Below are 23,237 nucleotides of genomic sequence, written 5' to 3'. Positions count from 1 at the left end.
GTCTCTCAGCAGATCAACCCCCAGGTCAACACTGTCTCTCAGCAGATCAACCCCCAGGTCAACACTGTCTCTCAGCAGGTCAACACTGTCTCTCAGCAGGTCAACACTGTCTCTCAGCAGGTCAATACTGTCTCTCAGCAGGTCAACACTGTCTCTCAGCAGGTCAATACTGTCTCTCAGCAGGTCAACACTGTCTCTCAGCAGATCAACCCCCAGGTCAACACTGTCTCTCAGCAGATCAACCCCCAGGTCAACACTGTCTCTCAGCAGGTCAACACTGTCTCTCAGCAGGTCAACACTGTCTCTCAGCAGGTCAACACTGTCTCTCAGCAGGTCAACACTGTCTCTCAGCAGGTCAACACTGTCTCTCAGCAGGTCAATACTGTCTCTCAGCAGATCAACCCCCAGGTCAACACTGTCTCTCAGCAAGTCAACACTGTCTCTCAGCAGGTCAATACTGTCTCTCAGCAGGTAAATACTGTCTCTCAGCAGTTCAACACTGTCTCTCAGCAGTTCAACACTGTCTCTCAGCAGTTCAACACTGTCTCTCAGCAGTTCAACACTGTCTCTCAGCAGGTCAACACTGTCTCTCAGCAGATCAACCCCCAGGTCAACACTGTCTCTCAGCAGATCAACCCCCAGGTCAACACTGTCTCTCAGCAGGTCAACACTGTCTCTCAGCAGTTCAACACTGTCTCTCAGCAGGTCAACACTGTCTCTCAGCTGGTCAACACTGTCTCTCAGCAGGTCAACACTGTCTCTCAGCAGTTAAACACTGTCTCTCAGCAGGTCAAGACTGTCTCTCAGCAGTTCAACACTGTCTCTCAGCAGGTCAACACTGTCTCTCAGCAGGTCAACACTGTCTCTCAGCAGTTAAACACTGTCTCTCAGCAGGTCAAGACTGTCTCTCAGCAGTTCAACACTGTCTCTCAGCAGGTCAACACTGTCTCTCAGCTGGTCAACCCCCAGGTCAACACTGTCTCTCAGCAGTTCAACACTGTCTCTCAGCAGATCAACCCCCAGGTCAACACTGTCTCTCAGCAGATCAACCTCCAGGCCAACACTGTCTCTCAACAGGTCAACACTGTCTCTCAGCAGATCAACCTCCAGGTCAACACTGTCTCTCAGCTAGTCAACACTGTCTCCCAGCAGGTCAACCTCCAAGTCAACACGGTCTCTCACCAAGTCAACACTGTCTCTCAGCAGATCAACCCCCAGGTCAACACTGTCTCTCAGCAGATCAACCCCCAGGTCAACACTGTCTCTCAGCAGGTCAACACTGCCTATCAGCAGGTCAACACTGTCACTAAGCAGGTCAACACTGTCTCTCAGCAGGTCAACACTGTCCATCAGCAGGTCAACACTGCCACCCCGCAAGTCAACACTGTCTCTCAGCAGGTCAACAATGCCTCTCAGCAGGTCAACACTGTCTCTCAGCAGGTCAACACTGTCCATCAGCAGGTCAACACTGCCACCCCGCAAGTCAACACTGTCTCTCAGCAGGTCAACAATGCCTCTCAGCAGGTCAACAATGCCTCTCAGCAGGTCAACACACTCCCTCAGCAGGTCAACACACTCCCTCAGCAGGTCAACACACTCCCTCAGCAGGTCAACACACTCCCTCAGCAGGTCAACACACTCCCTCAGCAGGTCAACACACTCCCTCAGCAGGTCAACAATGCCTCTCAGCAGGTCAACACACTCCCTCAGCAGGTCAACACTGTCTCTCAGCAGGTCAACACTGTCTCTCAGCAGGTCAACACTGTCTCTCAGCAGGTCAACACTGTCTCTCAGCAGGTCAACACTGTCTCTCAGCAGATCAACACTGTCTCTCAACAGGTCAACACTGTCTCTCAGCAGGTCAACACTGTCGCTCAGCAGGTCAACACTGTCTCTCAGCAGGTCAACACTGTCGCTCAGCAGGTCAACCCTGTCTCTCAGCAGGTCAACACTGTCGCTCAGCAGGTCAACCCTCCAGGTCAACACTGTCTCTCAACAGGTCAACACTGTCTCTCAGCAGGTCAACACTGTCGCTCAGCAGGTCAACCCTCCAGGTCAACACTGTCTCTCAATAGGTCAACACTGTCTCAGCAGATCAACCAGGTATACCCAGAAAAGTATAGTCCATGTATTGCAGCAATACAATGATCAGAGATGTATTTAACGGTGCACCCAGAGGGAGAGATAGTGTTGTGATGTTTAGAATCTGGCCCGCAGCCCAGCTCCTGTCACACAGCTGGCAGCTCCTTGAGGTGAGCCTAAGGGCTGAGAGGCATGCAGACCCTCCCTAGATGGACCGCCTGATACCACACCATTACACCCCACACTAATACAGTACCACAAGGTTCTGATCAGACCGGGGTTCTGTTCTGATACCACAGAGTTCTGTTCTGATACCAAAGAGTTCTGATACCACAGGTTTTGATACCACAGGGTTATGTTCTGACACCACAGGGTTCTGACACCACAGAGTTCTGATACCATAGGGTTCTGTTCTGATACCACAGAGTTCTGTTCTGATACCAAAGAGTTCTGATACCATAGGTTTTGATACCACAGGGTTATGTTCTGACACCACAGGGTTCTGACACCACAGAGTTCTGATACCATAGGGTTCTGTTCTGACACCACAGGGTTCTGATACCACAGGTTTTGATACAACAGGGTTTTGTTCTGACACCATGGGGTTCTGATACCATAGAGTTCTGATAACACAGATTTCTGATACCACGGGGTTCTGTTCTGACACCATGGGGTTCTGATAGCACAACAGAGGATAAAGTTATGTTCCGATACAACAGAGTTATGTTCTGATACCACTGGGCTCTGTTCTGATATCACAGAGTTCTGTTCTGATACCACAAGGTTCTGATACCACAGCACAGGATAAACCAAGCCAAACGTGTATAATTCTAGGAAACTAGCTTTAAACTCAACAAAAAAATTCCGCCCCATGACAAAATGTGTAGAATTGCATGAAACAAACTTCAAAAGAGCAACATTCTGTCTCTGCAGCCATCTTTTCTGATACCACAGGGTTCTGATACAAGATTGTTCTAATACCACAGGAATCTATTTTGATGTCACAGGGTTCTGATAAAATTCCACAGGGTACTGTTCTGATACCACAGGGTTCTGTTCTGATACCACAAGGTTCTGTTCTGATGCGACAGGGTTCTGATACCACAGGGTTCTGTTCTGATATCACAAGATTCTGATAACACAGGGTGCTGATACAAGGTTCTGATACGACAGAGTTCTGTTCTGATACCAAAGGGTTCTGATAAAATACCACAGAGTACTGTTCTGATACCACAGTGTTCTGTTCTGATACCACAAGGTTCTGTTTTGATACCACAGGCTTCTGATACCACAGGGCTCTGTTCTGATACCACAGGGTTCTGGTACCACAGAGTTATGTTCTGATACCACAGGGTTCTGATACCACAGGGTTATATTCCGATACCACAGCGTATTGATATTACAGGGTTCCGATACCACAGGGTTCTGTTCAGATACCACATGGTTCTGTTCTTATACCACAGGGTTATGATATCACAGGGTTCTGTTCAGTTACCACAGGGTTCTGATACCACAGGGTTATGTTCTGATACCACAGGGTTCTGATACCAGAGGGTTCTGTACTGATACCACAGGGGTATATTCTGATACCACGGGGTTCTGATACCACAGAGTTCTGTTCAGATACAACTAGGTTCTGATACCACAGGGTTCTGATACCACAGGGTGCTGATACAACAAGGTTCTGAAATGACAGAGTTCTGTTCTGATACCAAAGGTTTCTGATAATGCGGGGCTCTGTTCTGATACCACGGGGTTCTGGTACCACAGGGTTATGTTCTGATACCACAGGGTTATTTTCTGATACCACAGCGTGCTGATACCACAGGCTTATATTCTGATTCCACAGGGTACTGACATTACGAGGTTCTGATACCACGGGGTTCTGTTCTGATACCACAGTGTTCTGTTCAGATACAACTAGGTTCTGATACCACAGGGTTCTAATAAAACAGGGTTGTGATAACTCAGGGTTGTGATACCACAGGGTTGTGATACCATAGGGTTCCACCCCATACACCACTACTTACAGGTCTATATACTATTGAAAATAAAATACACAGGAAATGAAAACACCCATGAGCTGGTCAGTGATAGTACCATACTGTAATCTAATCACATCCTATCAGGACAAATCTCAGTAGATTTGAAGTCAGTATTTATGCTGCAGTAGTTTATGTGTCAGGGGCTGGGGTCAGTCTGTTATATCTGGAGTACTTCTCCTGTCTTAACCCGATGTCCTGTGTGAATTTAAGTATGCTCTCTCTAATTCTCTCTCTCTCTCTCTCTCTCTCTCTCTCTTTTCTTTCTTTCTTTCTTTCTTTCTTTCTTTCTTTCTTTCTCTCTCTCTCTTTCTTTCTTTCTGTCTTTCTTTCTTTCTCTCTCTCAGAGGACCTGAGCCCTAGGACCATGCCTCAGTGCTACCTGGCCTGATGACTCCTTGCTGGCCCCAGTCCACCTGGTCGTGCTGCTACTCCAGTTTCAACTGTTCTGCATGTGGCTATGGAACCCTGACCTATTCACCGGACGTGCTACCTGTCCCAGACCTGCTGTTTTCAACTCTCTAGAGACAGCAGGAGCAGTAGAGCTACTCTGAATGATCGACTATGAAAAGCCAACTGACATTTACTCCTGAGGTGCTGACCTGTTGCACCCTCGACAACCACTGTGATTATTATTATCTGACCCTGCTGGTCATTTATGAACATTTGAGCATCTTGGCCATGTTCTGTTATAATCTCCACCCGGCACAGCCAGAAGAGGACTGGCTACCCCTCATAGCCTGGTTCCTCTCTAGGTTTCTTCCTAGGTTCCTGCTTATCTAGGGAGCTTTTCCTAGCCACCGTGCTTCTACACCTGCATTGCTTGCTGTTTAGGGGTTTAGACTGGGTTTCTGTACAGAACTTTGTGACATCAGCTGATGTAAGAAGGGCGTTAAAAAATATATTGATTGAATGCCTCAGCAGTTTCAGAGTCCTATCATCATTATCATCATCATTACAGTATTGATAAGCAGTGTTACTGACTTGCCTGGTCAACTCTCCCCCCGATCAATCATTTACACGTTAACCCAAGGAAACAGACCCTGTATTCCAAATCAACCCCTAGCCCCCCCCCCTAAACACTAAGAAAAGAGGGTTCCTCAAGGGTTCTTTGGTTGATGGTTCTATGTGGAGCCATAATGACTCAAAGAACCATTAGAGCCCTTCAATGGTTCTTTGCAGTTCACAAAAGGGTTCTTTGCTCGTTTAGTGATAATTAATTATGTGACTACGGCCCGTGACGGTTTCTAGTGAAAGACTCACATCTGGCCTTGAGTTAACTGTCTAAACCAGTGGACTCCCCAGCCATTGCAGATCTAGAACACCTGATTCAACACAAGAATAAAACCAACGAAATTTTAACAATATAAAATGGCTAACCAGGAAAAATAACCCTGTTTGGTTCTTCAAAAGGTTCTTTCTAGAACCTTAAGATTGAGAAAGTTTCTTTAGAATCATTCTCTATAAATAACAATTAGGGTTCTATTCCTAAGTCCTTTTGTTCTCCTTGATCTAGAATTCAAATGCCGACCGCATTATATACCAAGAGAATTCTCTTTGATTATAATCACAGTTGTGTATATTCCCCCCCCCCCCCCCCCCCCAAGCAGACACATCGATGGCCCTGAAAGAACTTCATTGGACTTTATGTAAACTGGAAACCATATATCCTGAGGCTGCATTTATTGTAGACAGGGATTTTAACAAGGCTAATCTAAATTTTATCAGCATATCGAATGTGCGACCCGGGCTGGTAAAACCCTAGACCATTGTTATTCTAACTTCCGTGACGCATACAAAACCCTCCCTCCTTTCAGCAAATCTGACCACGACTCCATTTTGATGCTCCCAGCCTATAGACAGAAACTAAAACAGGAAACACCCATGCTCAGGTCTGTTCAAAGCTGACCAATCTGACTCCATGTTTCAAGATTGCTTCGATCACATGGACTGGGATATGTTCGCATAGCGTCGGACAATATCATTGATGAATACACTGATTCGGTGAGCGAGTTCATTAGAAAGTGCATCGGTGATGTTGTAACCACAGCGAATATTGAAACCTTCCCCAACCAGAAAGCGTGGATTGATGGCAGCATTCGCGCAAAACTGAAAGCGCAAACAACTGCTTTTAATCGGGGCAAGGCGACTGGAAACATGACCGAATACAAACAGTGTAGCTATTCCCTCCGCAAGGCGATCAAACAAGCAGAGCATCAGTATAGAGACAAAGTAGAGTCTCAATTCAACGGCTCAGACACGAGAGGTATGTGGCAGGGTCTACCGTCAATCACCAATTACAAAAAGAAAACCAGCCCCGTCGCGAACCACGATGTCTTGCTCCCAGACAAACTAAAAACTTCTTTGCTCGAGGACAATACAGTGCCACCGATACGGCCCGCTACCAAAACCTGCGGGATCTCCTTCACTGCAGCCAACGTGAGTAAAACATTTAAACGTGTTAACCTTCGCAAGGCTGCAGGCCCAGACGGCATCCCCAGCCGCGTCCTCAGAGAATGCGCAGACCAGCTGACTGGTGTGTTTACTGACATATTCAATCAACCCTTATCCCAGTCTGCTGTTCCCACATGCTTAAAGAGGGCCACTATTGTGAGGGCCACAAGAAAGCTAAGGTAACTAAGGTAACTGAGCTAAATGACTATCGCCCCGTAGCACTCACTTCCGTCACCATGAAGTGCTAGGGGGCACTATTTTTATTTTTGAAAAAATAACATTCCCAAAGTAAATGGCCTATTTCTCAGGACCAGATGCTAGAATATGCATATAATTGACAGCGTAGGATAGAACACACTCTAAAGTTTCCAAAACTGTAAAAATATTGTCTGTGAGTATAACAGAACTGATATTGCAGACGAAAGCCTGAGAAAAATCCAATCCGGAAGTGACTTATTTTGAAAGCTGTGTTCCTATGCATCCCTATTGACGATTGAAAGGGATATCAACCATATTTCTTTTTCTGTGGCTTCCCTAAGGTGTCTACAGCATTTAGACGTAGTTTCAGGCCTTTATTTTGAAGAATGAGTGTAAACGTCCACATTGCGTAAGTGGTCAGTTGTTGGCTCTGTGTCATTTTTGCGCAAAACAGAGAGGTAGCCATTTTTCCTCCCGGTCCTAGTGAAAGGCCAACTGTCCCGGTTGATATATTGTCAAATAGATATTTGAAAAACACCTTGAGGATTGATTACAAAAAACGTTTGCCATGTTTCTGTCGATATTATGGATATCATTTGGAATTTTTGTCTGCATTGTCGTGACCGCTATTTCCAGTGGATTCCTGGGCAGAACGCATCAAACTAACAGAGGTATTTGGATATAAACAATGTCTTTATGGAACAAAAGGAACATTTGCTGTCTAATTGGGAGTCTCGTGAGTGAAAACACCCGAAGATCATCAAAGGTAAACGATTAATGTGATTGCTTTTCTGATTTTCGTGACCCAGTTACCTGCTGCTAGGTGTACATAATGTTTTGTCGGTATATCGATAAACTTACACAAACGCTTGTATTGTTTTCTCTGTAAAGCATCATTTCAAAATCTGAGACGACAGGGTGATTAACAAAAGGCTAAGCTGTGTTTCGCTATATTTCACTTGTGGTTTCATGAATATGGATATTTTCTAGTAAGATTATTTGACCGTTGCGCTATGCTATTTAGCGTAGTTGAAGACAATTATCCCGGATCCGGGATGGATGGTTCCAAGAGGTTTTAACATCATAGTACCCTCCAAGCTCAAGACCCTAGGTCTCAACCCCGCCCTGTGCAACTGGGTCCTGGACTTTCTGACAGGCCACCCCCAGGTGGTGAGGGTAGGAAACAATATCTCCACCCCGCTTATCCTCAACACTGGGGCCCCACGAGGGTGCATTCTCAGCCCTCTCCTGTACTCCCTGTTCACCCATGACTGCGTGGCCATGCACGCCTCCAACTCAATCATCAAGTTTGCAGACAATACTACAGTGGTAAGCTTGATTACCAACAACGACGAGATGACGTACAGAGAGGAGGTGAGGGCCCTTGGAGTGTGGTGTCAGGAAAATAACCTCACACAACGTCAGGAGGCTGAAGAAATTCGGCTTGTCAACAAAAAAACTAAACTTTTACAGATGCACAATCGAGAGTATTCTGTCGGGCTGTATTAACGCCTGGTACGGCAACTGCTCCGCCCACAACCGTAAGGCTCTCCAGAGGGTAGTGAGGTCTGCACAACGCATCACCGGGGGCAAACTACCTGCCCTCATTTAACATTTACATTTAAGTCATTTAGCAGACGCTCTTATCCAGAGCGACTTACAAATTGGTGAATTCACCTTCCAGGACACCTACACCACCCGATGTCACAGGAAGGTCAAAAAGATCGTCAAGGACAACAACCACCCGAGCCACTGCCTGTTCACCCTGCTATCACCCAGAAGGCGAGATCAGTACAACTGCATCAAACCTGGGACCGAGAGACTTTTTAATTTTTTTTATTTTACCTTTATTTAACAAGGCAAGTCAGTTAAGAACAAATTCTTATTTTCAATGACGGCCTAGTGGGTTAACTGCCTGTTCAGGGGCAGAACGACAGATTTGTACCTTGTCAGCTTGGGGATTTGAACTTGCAACCTTTCAGTTACTAGTCCAATGCTCTAACCACTAGGCTACCCTGCCCAAAACAGCTTCTATCTCAAGGCCATCAGACTGTTAAACAGCCATCACTAACATCGAGTGGCTGCTGCCAACATACTGACTCAAATCTCTAGCCACTTAAATACTAAAAATTGGATGTAATAAATGTATCACCATACACTTTAAACAATGGCACTTTTATATAATGTTTACATACCCTACATTACTCACCTCATATGTACAGTATATACTGTACTCTATACCATCTACTGCATCTTGCCTATGCCGTTCGGCCATCGCTCATCCATATATTTTTTATGTACATATTCTTATTCATTCCTTTACACTTGTGTGTATAAGGTAGTTGTTGTGAAATTGTTAGATTACTTGTTAGATGTTACTGCACGGTCGGAACTAGAAGCACAAGCATTTCGCTACACTCACATTAACATCTGCTAACCATGTGTATGTGACAAATAAAATTTGATTTTATATAGCCCCCAAAAAAGTGTTTTAATCACAGCAGAACCCTTCTTTGGTGCGATATAGAACATTCTTTATAGAACCATCAAAACAAGTTTCTATATACAGTAGCACTAAAAATGGTTCCCCTTTGCTTACAAGCCAAATAACTCATATTTGGAACTATATCGTTTTATGTTATGTGTTTTAGTGTGTATAACATCCTAACCTTTGTTACCCAGAGCAGTCAGTGAAAATGGTTTCCTAGTTTACTCTGGTTAATCATGACTGATCATGTCTGAGCACCTGCAGGTCAGAGGAAGTACTCTTTGTCCGAAAATGTAATTGTAGGAAATGAACACCATGTTCCTGTGTCCACATCTGTGGATTATATATGTTCTCTCTGCCAGCATTATGAGTTTCACAGTTCTGGACCGATAGCTGCAGGTATGCAGCACATTGCACACTGAATAACTGACAGGGCAATCAATTGAAATGTTTTAAAATATCATGTGGAGTGAAGTGAGGCCTGTCTCTCCTCAGGAACACTTCATATAAAGAACTAGATAGATCTAGTTAACTTTAGCTCCTAAACCGCTAGATAGATCTAGTTAACTTTAGATCCTAAACCGCTAGATAGATCTAGTTAACTTTAGCTCCTAAACTGCTAGATAGATCTAGTTAACTTTAGATCCTAAACCGCTAGATAGATCTAGTTAACTTTAGATCCTAAACCGCTAGATAGATCTAGTTAACTTTAGATCCTAAACCGCTAGATAGATCTAGTTAACTTTAGATCCTAAACCGCTAGATAGATCTAGTTAACTTTTACTCCTAAACCGCTAGATAGATCTAGTTAACTTTAGATCCTAAACCGCTAGATAGATCTAGTTAACTTTTACTCCTAAACCGCTAGATAGTTCTAGTTAACTTTAGCTCCTAAACCGCTAGATAGATCTAGTTAACTTTAGATCCTAAACCGCTAGATAGATCTAGTTAACTTTAGATCCTAAACCGCTAGATAGTTCTAGTTAACTTTAGCTCCTAAACCGCTAGATAGATCTAGTTAACTTTAGATCCTAAACCGCTAGATAGATCTAGTTAACTTTAGATCCTAAACCGCTAGATAGATCTAGTTAACTTTAGATCCTAAACAGCTAGATAGTTCTAGTTAACTTTAGATCCTAAACCGCTAGATAGATCTAGTTAACTTTTACTCCTAAACCGCTAGATAGATCTAGTTAACTTTAGCTCCTAAACTGCTAGATAGATCTAGTTAACTTTAGATCCTAAACCGCTAGATAGATCTAGTTAACTTTAGCTCCTAAACCGCTAGATAGAACTAGTTAACTTTAGATCCTAAACCGCTAGATAGATCTAGTTAACTTTTACTCCTAAACCGCTAGATAGTTCTAGTTAACTTTAGCTCCTAAACCGCTAGATAGATCTAGTTAACTTTAGATCCTAAACCGCTAGATAGATCTAGTTAACTTTAGATCCTAAACCGCTAGATAGTTCTAGTTAACTTTAGCTCCTAAACCGCTAGATAGATCTAGTTAACTTTAGATCCTAAACCGCTAGATAGATCTAGTTAACTTTAGATCCTAAACCGCTAGATAGATCTAGTTAACTTTAGATCCTAAACAGCTAGATAGTTCTAGTTAACTTTTACTCCTAAACCGCTAGATAGATCTAGTTAACTTTAGATCCTAAACCGCTAGATAGATCTAGTTAACTTTTACTCCTAAACCGCTAGATAGATCTAGTTAACTTTAGATCCTAAACCGCTAGATAGATCTAGTTAACTTTTACTCCGAAACCGCTAGATAGATCTAGTTAACTTTAGCTCCTAAACCGCTAGATAGATCTAGTTAACTTTTACTCCTAAACCGCTAGATAGATCTAGTTAACTTTAGATCCTAAACCGCTAGATAGATCTAGTTAACTTTAGATCCTAAACAGCTAGATAGATCTAGTTAACTTTTACTCCTAAACCGCTAGATAGATCTAGTTAACTTTAGATCCTAAACCGCTAGATATAACTAGTTAACTTTAGATCCTAAACCGCTAGATAGATCTAGTTAACTTTTACTCCTAAACCGCTAGATAGTTCTAGTTAACTTTAGCTCCTAAACCACTAGATAGATCTAGTTAACTTTAGATCCTAAACCGCTAGATAGATCTAGTTAACTTTTACTCCTAAACCGCTAGATAGTTCTAGTTAACTTTAGCTCCTAAACCGCTAGATAGATCTAGTTAACTTTAGATCCTAAACAGCTAGATAGATCTAGTTAACTTTAGATCCTAAACAGCTAGATAGATCTAGTTAACTTTTACTCCTAAACCGCTAGATAGAACTAGTTAACTTTAGCTCCTAAACCGCTAGATAGATCTAGTTAACTTTAGATCCTAAACCGCTAGATAGATCTAGTTAACTTTTACTCCTAAACCGCTAGATAGATCTAGTTAACTTTTACTCCTAAACCGCTAGATAGAACTAGTTAACTTTAGCTCCTAAACCGCTAGATAGATCTAGTTAACTTTAGATCCTAAACCGCTAGATAGATCTAGTTAACTTTTACTCCTAAACCGCTAGATAGATCTAGTTAACTTTAGCTCCTAAACCGCTAGATAGATCTAGTTAACTTTAGATCCTAAACCGCTAGATAGATCTAGTTAACTTTAGATCCTAAACCGCTAGATAGATCTAGTTAACTTTAGATCCTAAACCGCTAGATAGATCTAGTTAACTTTTACTCCTAAACCGCTAGATAGTTCTAGTTAACTTTAGCTCCTAAACCGCTAGATAGATCTAGTTAACTTTAGATCCTAAACCGCTAGATAGATCTAGTTAACTTTAGATCCTAAACCGCTAGATAGATCTAGTTAACTTTAGCTCCTAAACCGCTAGATAGAACTAGTTAACTTTAGCTCCTAAACCGCTAGATAGATCTAGTTAACTTTAGATCCTAAACCGCTAGATAGATCTAGTTAACTTTTACTCCTAAACCGCTAGATAGTTCTAGTTAACTTTAGCTCCTAAACCGCTAGATAGATCTAGTTAACTTTAGATCCTAAACCGCTAGATAGATCTAGTTAACTTTAGATCCTAAACCGCTAGATAGATCTAGTTAACTTTAGATCCTAAACAGCTAGATAGTTCTAGTTAACTTTTACTCCTAAACCGCTAGATAGATCTAGTTAACTTTAGATCCTAAACCGCTAGATAGATCTAGTTAACTTTTACTCCTAAACCGCTAGATAGATCTAGTTAACTTTAGATCCTAAACCGCTAGATAGATCTAGTTAACTTTAGATCCTAAACAGCTAGATAGATCTAGTTAACTTTTACTCCTAAACCGCTAGATAGATCTAGTTAACTTTAGATCCTAAACCGCTAGATAGAACTAGTTAACTTTAGATCCTAAACCGCTAGATAGATCTAGTTAACTTTTACTCCTAAACCGCTAGATAGTTCTAGTTAACTTTAGCTCCTAAACCGGGGTCGTGTTCCCAGACCACGTGTATGGCTTCGTGTTTCCAGACCACGTGTATGGCTTCGTGTTTCCAGACCACGTGTATGGCTTCGTGTTTCCAGACCACGTGTAAGGCGTTGTGTGGCCAGACCACGTGTATGGGGTCGTGTTCCCAGACCACGTGTATGGGGTCGTGTTCTCAGACCACGTGTATGGCTTCGTGTTCCCAGACCACGTGTATGGGGTCGCGTTTTCAGACCACGTGTATGGCTTCGTGTTTCCAGACCACGTGTATGGGGTCGTGTTCCCAGACCACGTGTATGGCTTCGTGTTCCCAGACCACGTGTATGGGGTCGCGTTTTCAGACCACGTGTATGGCTTCGTGTTTCCAGACCACGTGTATGGGGTCGTGTTTCCAGACCACGTGTATGGGGTCGTGTTTCCAGACCACGTGTATGGGGTCGTGTTCCCAGACCACGTGCATGGCGTCGTGTGGCCAGACTACGTGTATGGGGTCGTGTTCCCAGACCACGTGTATGGGGTCGTGTTCCCAGACCACGTGTATGGCTTCGTGTTTCCAGACCACGTGTATGGCTTCGTGTTTCCAGACCACGTGTATGGCTTCGTGTTTCCAGACCACGTGTAAGGCGTTGTGTGGCCAGACCACGTGTATGGGGTCGTGTTCCCAGACCACGTGTATGGGGTCGTGTTTCCAGACCACGTGTATGGGGTCGTGTTCCCAGACCACGTGTATGGCTTCGTGTTCTCAGACCACGTGTATGGCTTCGTGTTCCCAGACCACGTGTATGGGGTCGCGTTTTCAGACCACGTGTATGGCTTTGTGTTTCCAGACCACGTGTATGGTGTCGTGTTCCCAGACCACGTGTATGGGGTCGTGTTTCCAGACCACGTGTATGGGGTCGTGTTCCCAGACCACGTGTATGGCGTCGTGTGGCCAGACCACGTGTATGGGGTCGTGTTCCCAGACCACGTGTATGGGGTCGTGTTCCCAGACCACGTGTATGGGGTCGTGTGGCCAGACCACGTGTATGGGGTCGTGTTCCCAGACCACGTGTATGGCGTTGTGTGGCCAGACCACGTGTATGTGGTCGTGTTTCCAGACCACGTGTATGGGGTCGTGTTCCCAGCCACGTGTATGGGGTCGTGTTTCCAGACCACGTGTATGGGGTCGTGTTCCCAGACCACGTGTATGGGGTCGCGTTCCCAGACCACGTGTATGGGGTCGTGTTCCCAGACCACGTGTATGAGGTCGTGTTCCCAGACCACGTGTATGGGGTCGTGTTCCCAGACCACGTGTATGGGGTCGTGTTCCCAGACCACGCGTATGGGGTCGTGTTTCCAGACCACGTGTATGGGGTCGTGTTCCCAGACCACGCGTATGGGGTAGTGTTTCCAGACCATGTGTATGGGGTCGTGTTCCCAGACCACGTGTATGGGGTCGTGTTTCCAGACCACGTGTATGGCTTTGTGTTCCCAGACCATGTGTATGGGGTCGCGTTCCCAGACCACGTGTATGGGGTCGCGTTTCCAGACCACGTGTATGGGGTCGCGTTCCCAGACCACGTGTATGGGGTCGTGTTCCCAGACCACGTGTATGAGGTCGTGTTCCCAGACCACGTGTATGGGGTCGTGTTCCCAGACCACGTGTATGGGGTCGTGTTCCCAGACCACGCGTATGGGGTCGTGTTTCCAGACCACGTGTATGGGGTCGTGTTCCCAGACCACGCGTATGGGGTCGTGTGGCCAGACCACGTGTATGGGGTCGTGTTCCCAGACCACGTGTATGGGGTCGTGTTCCCAGACCACGTGTATGGGGTCGTGTTCCCAGACCACGTGTATGGGGTCGTGTGGCCAGACCACGTGTATGGGGTCGTGTTCCCAGACCACGTGTATGGCGTTGTGTGGCCAGACCACGTGTATGTGGTCGTGTTTCCAGACCACGTGTATGGGGTCGTGTTCCCAGCCACGTGTATGGGGTCGTGTTTCCAGACCACGTGTATGGGGTCGTGTTCCCAGACCACGTGTATGGCGTCTTGTGGCCAGACCACGTGTATGGGGTCGTGTTCCCAGACCACATGTAAGGCGTTGTGTGGCCAGACCACGTGTATGGGGTCGTGTTCCCAGACCACGTGTATGGGGTCGTGTTTCCAGACCACGTGTATGGGGTCATGTTTCCAGACCACGTGTATGGGGTCGTGTTTCCAGACCACGTGTATGGCTTCGTGTTCCCAGACCACGTGTATGGGGTCGTGTTCCCAGACCACGTGTATGGGGTCGTGTTTCCAGACCACGTGTATGGCTTTGTGTTCCCAGACCACGTGTATGGGGTCGCGTTCCCAGACCACGTGTATGGGGTCGCGTTTCCAGACCACGTGTATGGGGTCGCGTTCCCAGACCACGTGTATGGGGTCGTGTTCCCAGACCACGTGTATGAGGTCGTGTTCCCAGACCACGTGTATGGGGTCGTGTTCCCAGACCACGTGTATGGGGTCGTGTTCCCAGACCACGCGTATGGGGTCGTGTTTCCAGACCACGTGTATGGGGTCGTGTTCCCAGACCACGCGTATGGGGTAGTGTTTCCAGACCACGTGTATGGGGTCGTGTTCCCAGACCACGCGTATGGGGTCGTGTTTCCAGACCACGTGTATGGGGTCGTGTTCCCAGACCACGCGTATGGGGTCGTGTTTCCAGACCACGTGTATGTGGTCGTGTTTCCAGACCACGTGTATGGGGTCGTGTTCCCAGACCACGCGTATGGGGTCGTGTTTCCAGACCACGTGTATGGGGTCGTGTTCCCAGACCACGTGTATGGCATTATATGGCCGAGCGGTTTGCTGATGTTAATGTTGTGAACAGCATCCCCCATGGTGGCGGTGGGGTTATGGTATCCAGGCTGTATCAAATCCGGCCGTGATTGGGAGTTCCATAGGGCCGTGCACAATTGGCCCAGCGTCGTCTGGTTTTGGCTGGGGTAGGCCATCATTGCAAATACGAATTTGTTCTATAACTGACATGCATAGTTAAATAAAGGTTAAATTAAATTACATTTTTAAAAATAAATTTAAATGGTATGGGAAGGCATAAGCTACGGACAATGAACACAATTGCATTTTATTGATGGATCCTGAGGCCCATTGTCGTGCCATTCATCCGCCGCCATCACCTCATGTTTAAGCATGATAATGTCGCAAGGATCTGTCCACAATTGCTGTAAGTAAAAAAAAAATCACAGGTCTTCCATGGCCTGCATACTCATCAAACATGCTTGCTATCTCGCAAGAAGCTAAGGGGGATAACTGGTCAGTTGTCCAACTGAATGTATTCAACTGAAATGTGTCTTCCACATTTAACTCAACACCTCTGAGTGGTGCAGGGGGCTGCCTTAAGCGACATCCACGTCTTCAGTGCCCGGGGGAACAGTGGGTTACTGCCTTGCTCAGGGGAACAGTGGGTTAACTGCCTTGCTCAGGGGAACAGTGGGTTACTGCCTTGCTCAGGGGCAGAACAACAGATTTTTACCTAGTCAGCTCGGGAAATCAATCCAGCAACCTTTTGGGTTACTGGCCCAATGCTCTAACCACTAGGCTACCTAGCTAGCTGATTAATTTGATTATAAAGGCAACAATATCAACACTGACTTGAACAGGAGAACGTTGGCCATTTATTTGTGACTTTGTCACTTGTCAGTATGTGTAGGCTGTGTTTCAGTCTGGCGGCAGCAGTAACAAGCTGGAGAAGCTTCCTCTCACTCCACTGGCTCCCAGAGCGAGGCACAATGAAGGTCCTTTAAGTGGATGGCATTTACGCAAAGACACACCTTTCCCCAAGGCCAGCCCAGCACATATGGCTAGGCCAGCCCGGCAGATATAGCTTGGCCAGCTCAGTAGATATGGCTAGGCCAGCTAGGTAGATATGGCTTGGCCAGCTCAGTAGATATGGCTAGGCCAGCTAGGTAGATATGGCTAGGCCAGCTAGGTAGATATAGCTTGGCCAGCTCAGTAGATATGGCTAGGCCAGCTCAGTAGATTTGGCTAGGCCAGCTAGGTAGATATAGCTTGGCCAGCTCAGTAGATATGGCTTGGCCAGCTCAGTAGATATGGCTAGGCCAGCTAGGTAGATATAGCTTTGCCAGCTCAGTAGATATGGCTAGGCCAGCTAGGTAGATATGGCGAAGCCAGCCCAGCAGATATGGCCAGACAAGCCCAGCAGATGTGGCCAGACAAGCCCAGCATATATGGCCAGACAAGCCAGCAGATATGGCCAGACAAGCCCAGCAGATATGGCTAGGCCAGCTAGGTAGATATGGCGAAGCCAGCCCAGCAGATATGGCCAGACAAGCCCAGCAGATGTGGCCAGACAAGCCCAGCATATATGGCCAGACAAGCCAGCAGATATGGCCAGACAAGCCCAGCAGATATGGCCAGACAAGCCCAGCATATATGGCCAGACAAGCCCAGCAGATATGGCCAGACAAGCCCGGCAGATATGGCAGGGCCAGCCCAGCAGATATGGCCAGACAAGCCCAGCAGATATGGCCAGACAAGCCCAGCATATATGGCCAGACAAGCCCGGCAGATATGGCCAGACAAGCCCGGCAGATATGGCCAGACAAGCCCGGCATATATGGCCAGACAAGCCCGGCAGATATGGCCAGACAAGCCCGGCAGATATGGCCAGACAAGCCCGGCAGATATGGCTAGGCCAGCCCAGCAGATATGGCTAGGCCAACCCAGCAGATATGTCTAGGCCAGCCCAGCAGATATGGCTTGGCCAACCCAGCAGATATGGCTAGGCCAACCCAGCAGATATGGCTTGGCCAACCCAGCAGATATGTCTAGGCCAGCCCAGCAGATATGGCTTGGCCAGCCCAGCAGATATGGCTTGGCCAACCCAGCAGATATGGCTAGGCCAACCCAGCAGATATGGCTTGGCAAAAGCCCCCATGTTTTCCTTCAAACTCTGTATTTTTTCACTCTCACAACACAAGCAGTGGGGCTCCATCTGTTGGGAAAAACAACAGCGGATCCGGGCTTTAAAATCTGCTTTAGACAAACCAGTTCAAGATGTATTTTAACAAATGAGAAGACAGTCAGTAATTTGGACATTGTATCGTGAAAAGCAAATGCTCTATATGAATATGCATTGCAATGTGTATTACAAAACACTGTTTAAGTTGAGTGAAAAAGTGACTGTATGATGTTGTGTGTTGTACTAAACCAAAATGTCCTTAGAGATTTGTAACTGTATTTTTCATGATCTGTTTTGAGTTTTGTAACTAAGAGTTATGAACATTTACGCACCAATGCCATTGAATTTTTTGTTGTTGTCTGAAAACAATTTAACTTGAACACATTACTTAAATATTAATCAAACCATTACTCCATATAACAAGATCATACTATAGAAGGAATAGCCTACATTTGATTGTAAATTATAGTATATTTATGGCTATTTGTGTAAAAATCCATAAACAGCCCAATCAATGGGGAAATCTGCAGTTGCAACATCCATTTGTGGACTTATAACGTATGTAAACAAAGTAAATATAAACGCACACAGTATAGCTTCAAAACATGGTTCAAACTATGATTGTATATCATTGATGGTGAGTCTGTCTATGAATCAGTGGTCACATTCAGTCTATGAATCAGAGAGTGGTCACATACAGTCTATGAATCTGAGAGTGGTCACATACAGTCTATGAATCTGAGAGTGGTTACATACAGTCTACCAGTCTATGAATCTGAGAGTGGTCACATACAGTCTATTGGTCTATGAATCTGAGAGTGGTCACATACAGTCTATGAATCTCAGAGTGGTTACATACAGTCTATGAATCTGAGAGTGGTCACATACAGTCTATGAATCTCAGAGTGGTCACATACAGTCTATGAATCTGAGAGTGGTCACATACAGTCTATGAATCTGAGAGTGGTCACATACAGTCTATGAATCTGAGAGTGGTTACATACAGTCTACCAGTCTATGAATCTGAGAGTGGTCACATACAGTCTATTGGTCTATGAATCTGAGAGTGGTCACATACAGTCTACCAGTCTATGAATCTGAGAGTGGTCACATACAGTCTATGAATCTGAGAGTGGTTACATACAGTCTATGAATCTGAGAGTGGTCACATACAGTCTATGAATCTGAGAGTGGGTACATACAGTCTACCAGTCTATGAATCTGAGAGTGGTCACATACAGTCTATGAATCTGAGAGTGGTCACATACAGTCTATGAATCTGAGAGTGGTTACATACAGTCTATGAATCTGAGAGTGGTCACATACAGTCTATGAATCTGAGAGTGGGTACATACAGTCTACCAGTCTATGAATCTAAGAAGTGGATACATACAGTCTATGAATCTGAGAGTGGTCACATACAGTCTATTGGTCTATGAATCTGAGAGTGGTCACATACAGTCTATGAATCTGAGAGTGGTCACATACAGTCTACCAGTCTATGAATCTGAGAGTGGTCACATACAGTCTATGAATCTCAGAGTGGTCACATACAGTCTACCAGTCTATGAATCTGAGAGTGGTTACATACAGTCTATGAATCTGAGAGTGGTCACATACAGTCTACCAGTCTATGAATCTGAGAGTGGTCACATACAGTCTATGAATCTCAGAGTGGTTACATACAGTCTACCAGTCTATGAATCTGAGAGTGGTTACATACAGTCTACCAGTCTATGAATCTGAGAGTGGTTACATACAGTCTATGAATCTGAGAGTGGTCACATACAGTCTATGAATCTGAGAGTGGTCACATACAGTCTATGAATCTGAGAGTGGTCACATACAGTCTACCAGTCTATGAATCTGAGAGTGGTCACATACAGTCTATGAATCTCAGAGTGGTCACATACAGTCTACCAGTCTATGAATCTGAGAGTGGTTACATACAGTCTATGAATCTGAGAGTGGTTACATACAGTCTATGAATCTGAGAGTGGTTACATACAGTCTATGAATCAGAGAGTGGTCACATACAGTCTATGAATCTGAGAGTGGTCACATACAGTCTATGAATCTCAGAGTGGTCACATACAGTCTATGAATCTGAGAGTGGTCACATACAGTCTACCAGTCTATGAATCTGAGAGTGGTTACATACAGTCTATGAATCTCAGAGTGGTTACATACAGTCTACCAGTCTATGAATCTGAGAGTGGTCACATTCAGTCTACCAGTCTATGAATCTGAGAGTGGTCACATACAGTCTATGAATCTGAGAGTGGTCACATACAGTCTACCAGTCTATGAATATAAGAAGTGGATACATACAGTATCTCCAGCCCCATCATCCATCAGCTTGTAATTGTGATTAAGTTATTATTTAGTTTTGTGGGGGACTACAGGTACAAAAAAAATCAATCAATCAAAGAAATGCATACAAAGATAACCCCAACCCATTTCGCCTTATTCCCAATCCACCCATTTCCACTTATTCCCAATCCACCCCCCAGCATCCTTCTACCCACCCGGAACCATGCCACGCACCTCGCCTAGCCCACCCCACAGCTTTGAAGTGAAACTGATCGCCTCTTTAAGCTCCCTGAGTTTTTGAAGCATCTCATACCTCTGTGTTCGAGAAATGGTTGAATTATTTCAAGTATGATGACCATAATATAGGACACCAGACATGATTAAAGTCTGTCACTGCTCAGCTATCTGATGTCCATAATATAGGACACCATACATGATTAAAGTCTGTCACTGCTCAGCTATCTGATGTCCATAATATAGGACACCAGACATAATGAGTGTAAACAACTTATTCATTGGACTGATGCCATATGATGGTCATGGACAAACTGAACCAAAGTGAGAGGGGAATACACGTGTTATAGCATTCAAAAAAAGGAAGAACATTTCTGAGCACTTGGCAAATACATTGGGAACGGAGTGCTGTCAAATTGGCAGGTGTATCCTACTAATATCGATTCAATCAAAGTAAGAGGTGAAACTGAAATGATTGTTACATACCCACGTTCAGCTCTTTTCCAAATACGGTCCTCTCTCCCAGAGCAGAACAGTTCCACCGTCCGTTTTTAAACTGAAACTGGCACTCATTGATGCCCATCTGAGCTCCTTCTCCGATCACTATGATGGCGTCGGGTCGGCTCTGACAGATCGTCCGCTGTCGTGGAGCTAAACCCGGGATCTTGTTACAGATGATACCCGCGCCTAATGCCGCCACGGACGAAAAAACCCTGTGAATTGAATTAGTTACATTAAATTATGGCAAATAATGAATAATGTGTTGGATACTTTTCATCAACATGGTTTCAAAATATTTGGACATAGTGTTGAATGATAATCATGCGAGTATATTGCCATTTTACAGGGACTATAAATCATAAATACATAACAATACAAAACCATTCAACATATTGTAGCGACCTGCACAATATTTTCAATCCGAGATATTCTTGGTCATGTTTCATTCTCTGTTTGATGTTAAAACTCTATTTAAACTATAATATAAATCCCACCGTGCCGGGCAGTAGGCTAATACATGTCTATTAGGGCTAATAGCTCATTTACTCAGGTATCACAATTAATGGAACAATGAATTAAACAAACTAGTCTACCTAATATTATTTCGGTAACAATAAATTATGAAGGTATTATTTCCTGCCCACATGTCTCATATGATCTGTGTTCATAGCTATCCACTGACAACATTCCCCAGCTCTCATCCCTAATTCCACGCTATCAGGTCTCAACATGCACAATGTTCTACTCACCCTATTTTCAAATACACTATTCCCAAGCAGAGAAACATGTGGAAAATCCAGCAGCGCGTTTTCATGCTCATGATCACCAGCCAGTTAGTTTGATATGACCGCTACAATCAGACCGTGTTCTCTTCTGTCTGCACCCAGCCCGGACCCGCAGGCAGGCAGACAGGCGGGAATTCCAGGTAAACTTATTGGCGACAGAAAGAAAAGACTCCGGGGGACAAATGAAAGTTCCTCTGCAAACGAGTCGGAAATATCCTGGGGTATATGTGGAGTTGTTTCGGTCGCATTGGTCAGCCTGTCTCCGGTACCTTAAGAGAAAGGGATATCTAACAGATAGTAGTGCTCGCCTGCAGGGCCGATGGTATCTATGTCTGATATCTATCAGGGCGTGCTGCTAACACACGCACCAGCAGCAGCTCTCTGACTCCAGCACTGAGACACACTGCTGCTGCCTCCGGAACAAAGTCACCGATATTCGCTAGGATCCTCCGGAACAGTGACTGACCGCATTTGTATAAAAGAAGATTGACATGTGCTTCCAAATTATTACATTTTGGATACAAAATATCGATTTGAAGAATGCATATAATAAACGGCATTCAAAGTTTATAATGATCATGTTTCTGTTGCAGAGTTTGCATGACAGAATAAATGAATGTAACGTGGGGTATTACTTTAAAGCCATGTAGACAGTCTGCTAACTACACTACATGACAAACAGTATGTAGACAGTCTGCTAACTACACTGCATGACCAAACAGTATGTAGACAGTCTGCTAACTACACTACATGACCAACGGTATGTAGACAGTCTGCTAACTACACTACATGACCAACAGTATGTAGACAGTCTGCTAACTACACTACATGACCAACAGTATGTAAACAGTCTGCTATCTACACTACATGACCAACAGTATGTATTTAGAATTCTGATTATAATATACAGGACACCCCTATATATAATTCTGATTTAGAATTCCTCACAATCAAATGTAGACCGCATTATCTACCAAGAGAATTCTCTTCGATTATAATCACAGCTGTATATATTCCCCCCCAAGCAGACACATCGATGGCTCTGAACAAACTTTATTTGACTCTTTGCAAACTGGAATCCATACATCCTGAGGCTGCATTCATTGTAGCTGGGGATTTTAACAAGGCTAATCTGAAAACAAGACTCCATAAAATGTATCAGCATATCGATTGCGCCACCAGGGCTGGCAAAATCTTGGATCACTGTTATTCTAACTTCAGCGACGCATATAAGGCCCTGCCCCGCCCCCCTTTCGGAAAAGCTGACCACGACTCCATTTTGCTGATCCCTGCCTACAGACAGAAACTGAAACAAGAAGCTCCCACGCTGAGGTCTGTCCAACTCTGGTCCGACCAAGCTGATTCCACACTCCAAGACTGCTTCCAATCACGTGGACTGGGACAAGTTTCGTATTGCGTCAGGCAACAACATTGACGAATACGCTGATTCGGTGTGTGAGTTCATTAGAACGTGCATTGAAGATGTCGTTCCCATAGCAACGATTAAAACATTCCCTAACCAGAAACCATGGATTGATGGCAGCATTCGCGTGAAACTGAAAGCGCGAACCACTGCTTTTAATCAGGGCAAGGTGACTGGTAATATGACCGAATACAAACAGTGCAGCTATTCCCTCCGTAAGGCTATCAAACAAGCTAAGCGTCAGTATAGAGACAAAGTAGAATCTCAATTCAACGGCTCAGACACAAGAGGTATGTGGCA

At 44.8% G+C, this 23,237-nt stretch overlaps 1 protein-coding gene across 1 annotated transcript in view; it reads right to left on the bottom strand.

Moving 5' to 3' along the window:
• The window catches only part of wnt7aa (wingless-type MMTV integration site family, member 7Aa), a 95,127-nt gene extending 73,242 nt beyond the window's left edge, over positions 1 to 21,885 (bottom strand). Inside the window, exons 1-2 of the mRNA XM_064967372.1 lie at positions 21,479 to 21,885; positions 20,715 to 20,941 (exon numbers count right to left, since the gene is read on the bottom strand). Coding sequence (XP_064823444.1) covers positions 20,715 to 20,941; positions 21,479 to 21,549 — 298 coding nt within the window. The 5' untranslated portion in view covers positions 21,550 to 21,885. The remainder of the gene's footprint in view (positions 1 to 20,714; positions 20,942 to 21,478) is intronic.
• Positions 21,886 to 23,237: the final 1,352 nt, after the last annotated feature.

This window comes from Oncorhynchus masou, chromosome 6 (genome assembly GCF_036934945.1).
Source record: "Oncorhynchus masou masou isolate Uvic2021 chromosome 6, UVic_Omas_1.1, whole genome shotgun sequence".
Lineage (NCBI taxonomy): Eukaryota > Metazoa > Chordata > Actinopteri > Salmoniformes > Salmonidae > Oncorhynchus > Oncorhynchus masou.
The sequence above is the reverse complement of the archived record's forward strand: the minus strand, read 5'-3'. Positions and strand labels throughout refer to the sequence as shown.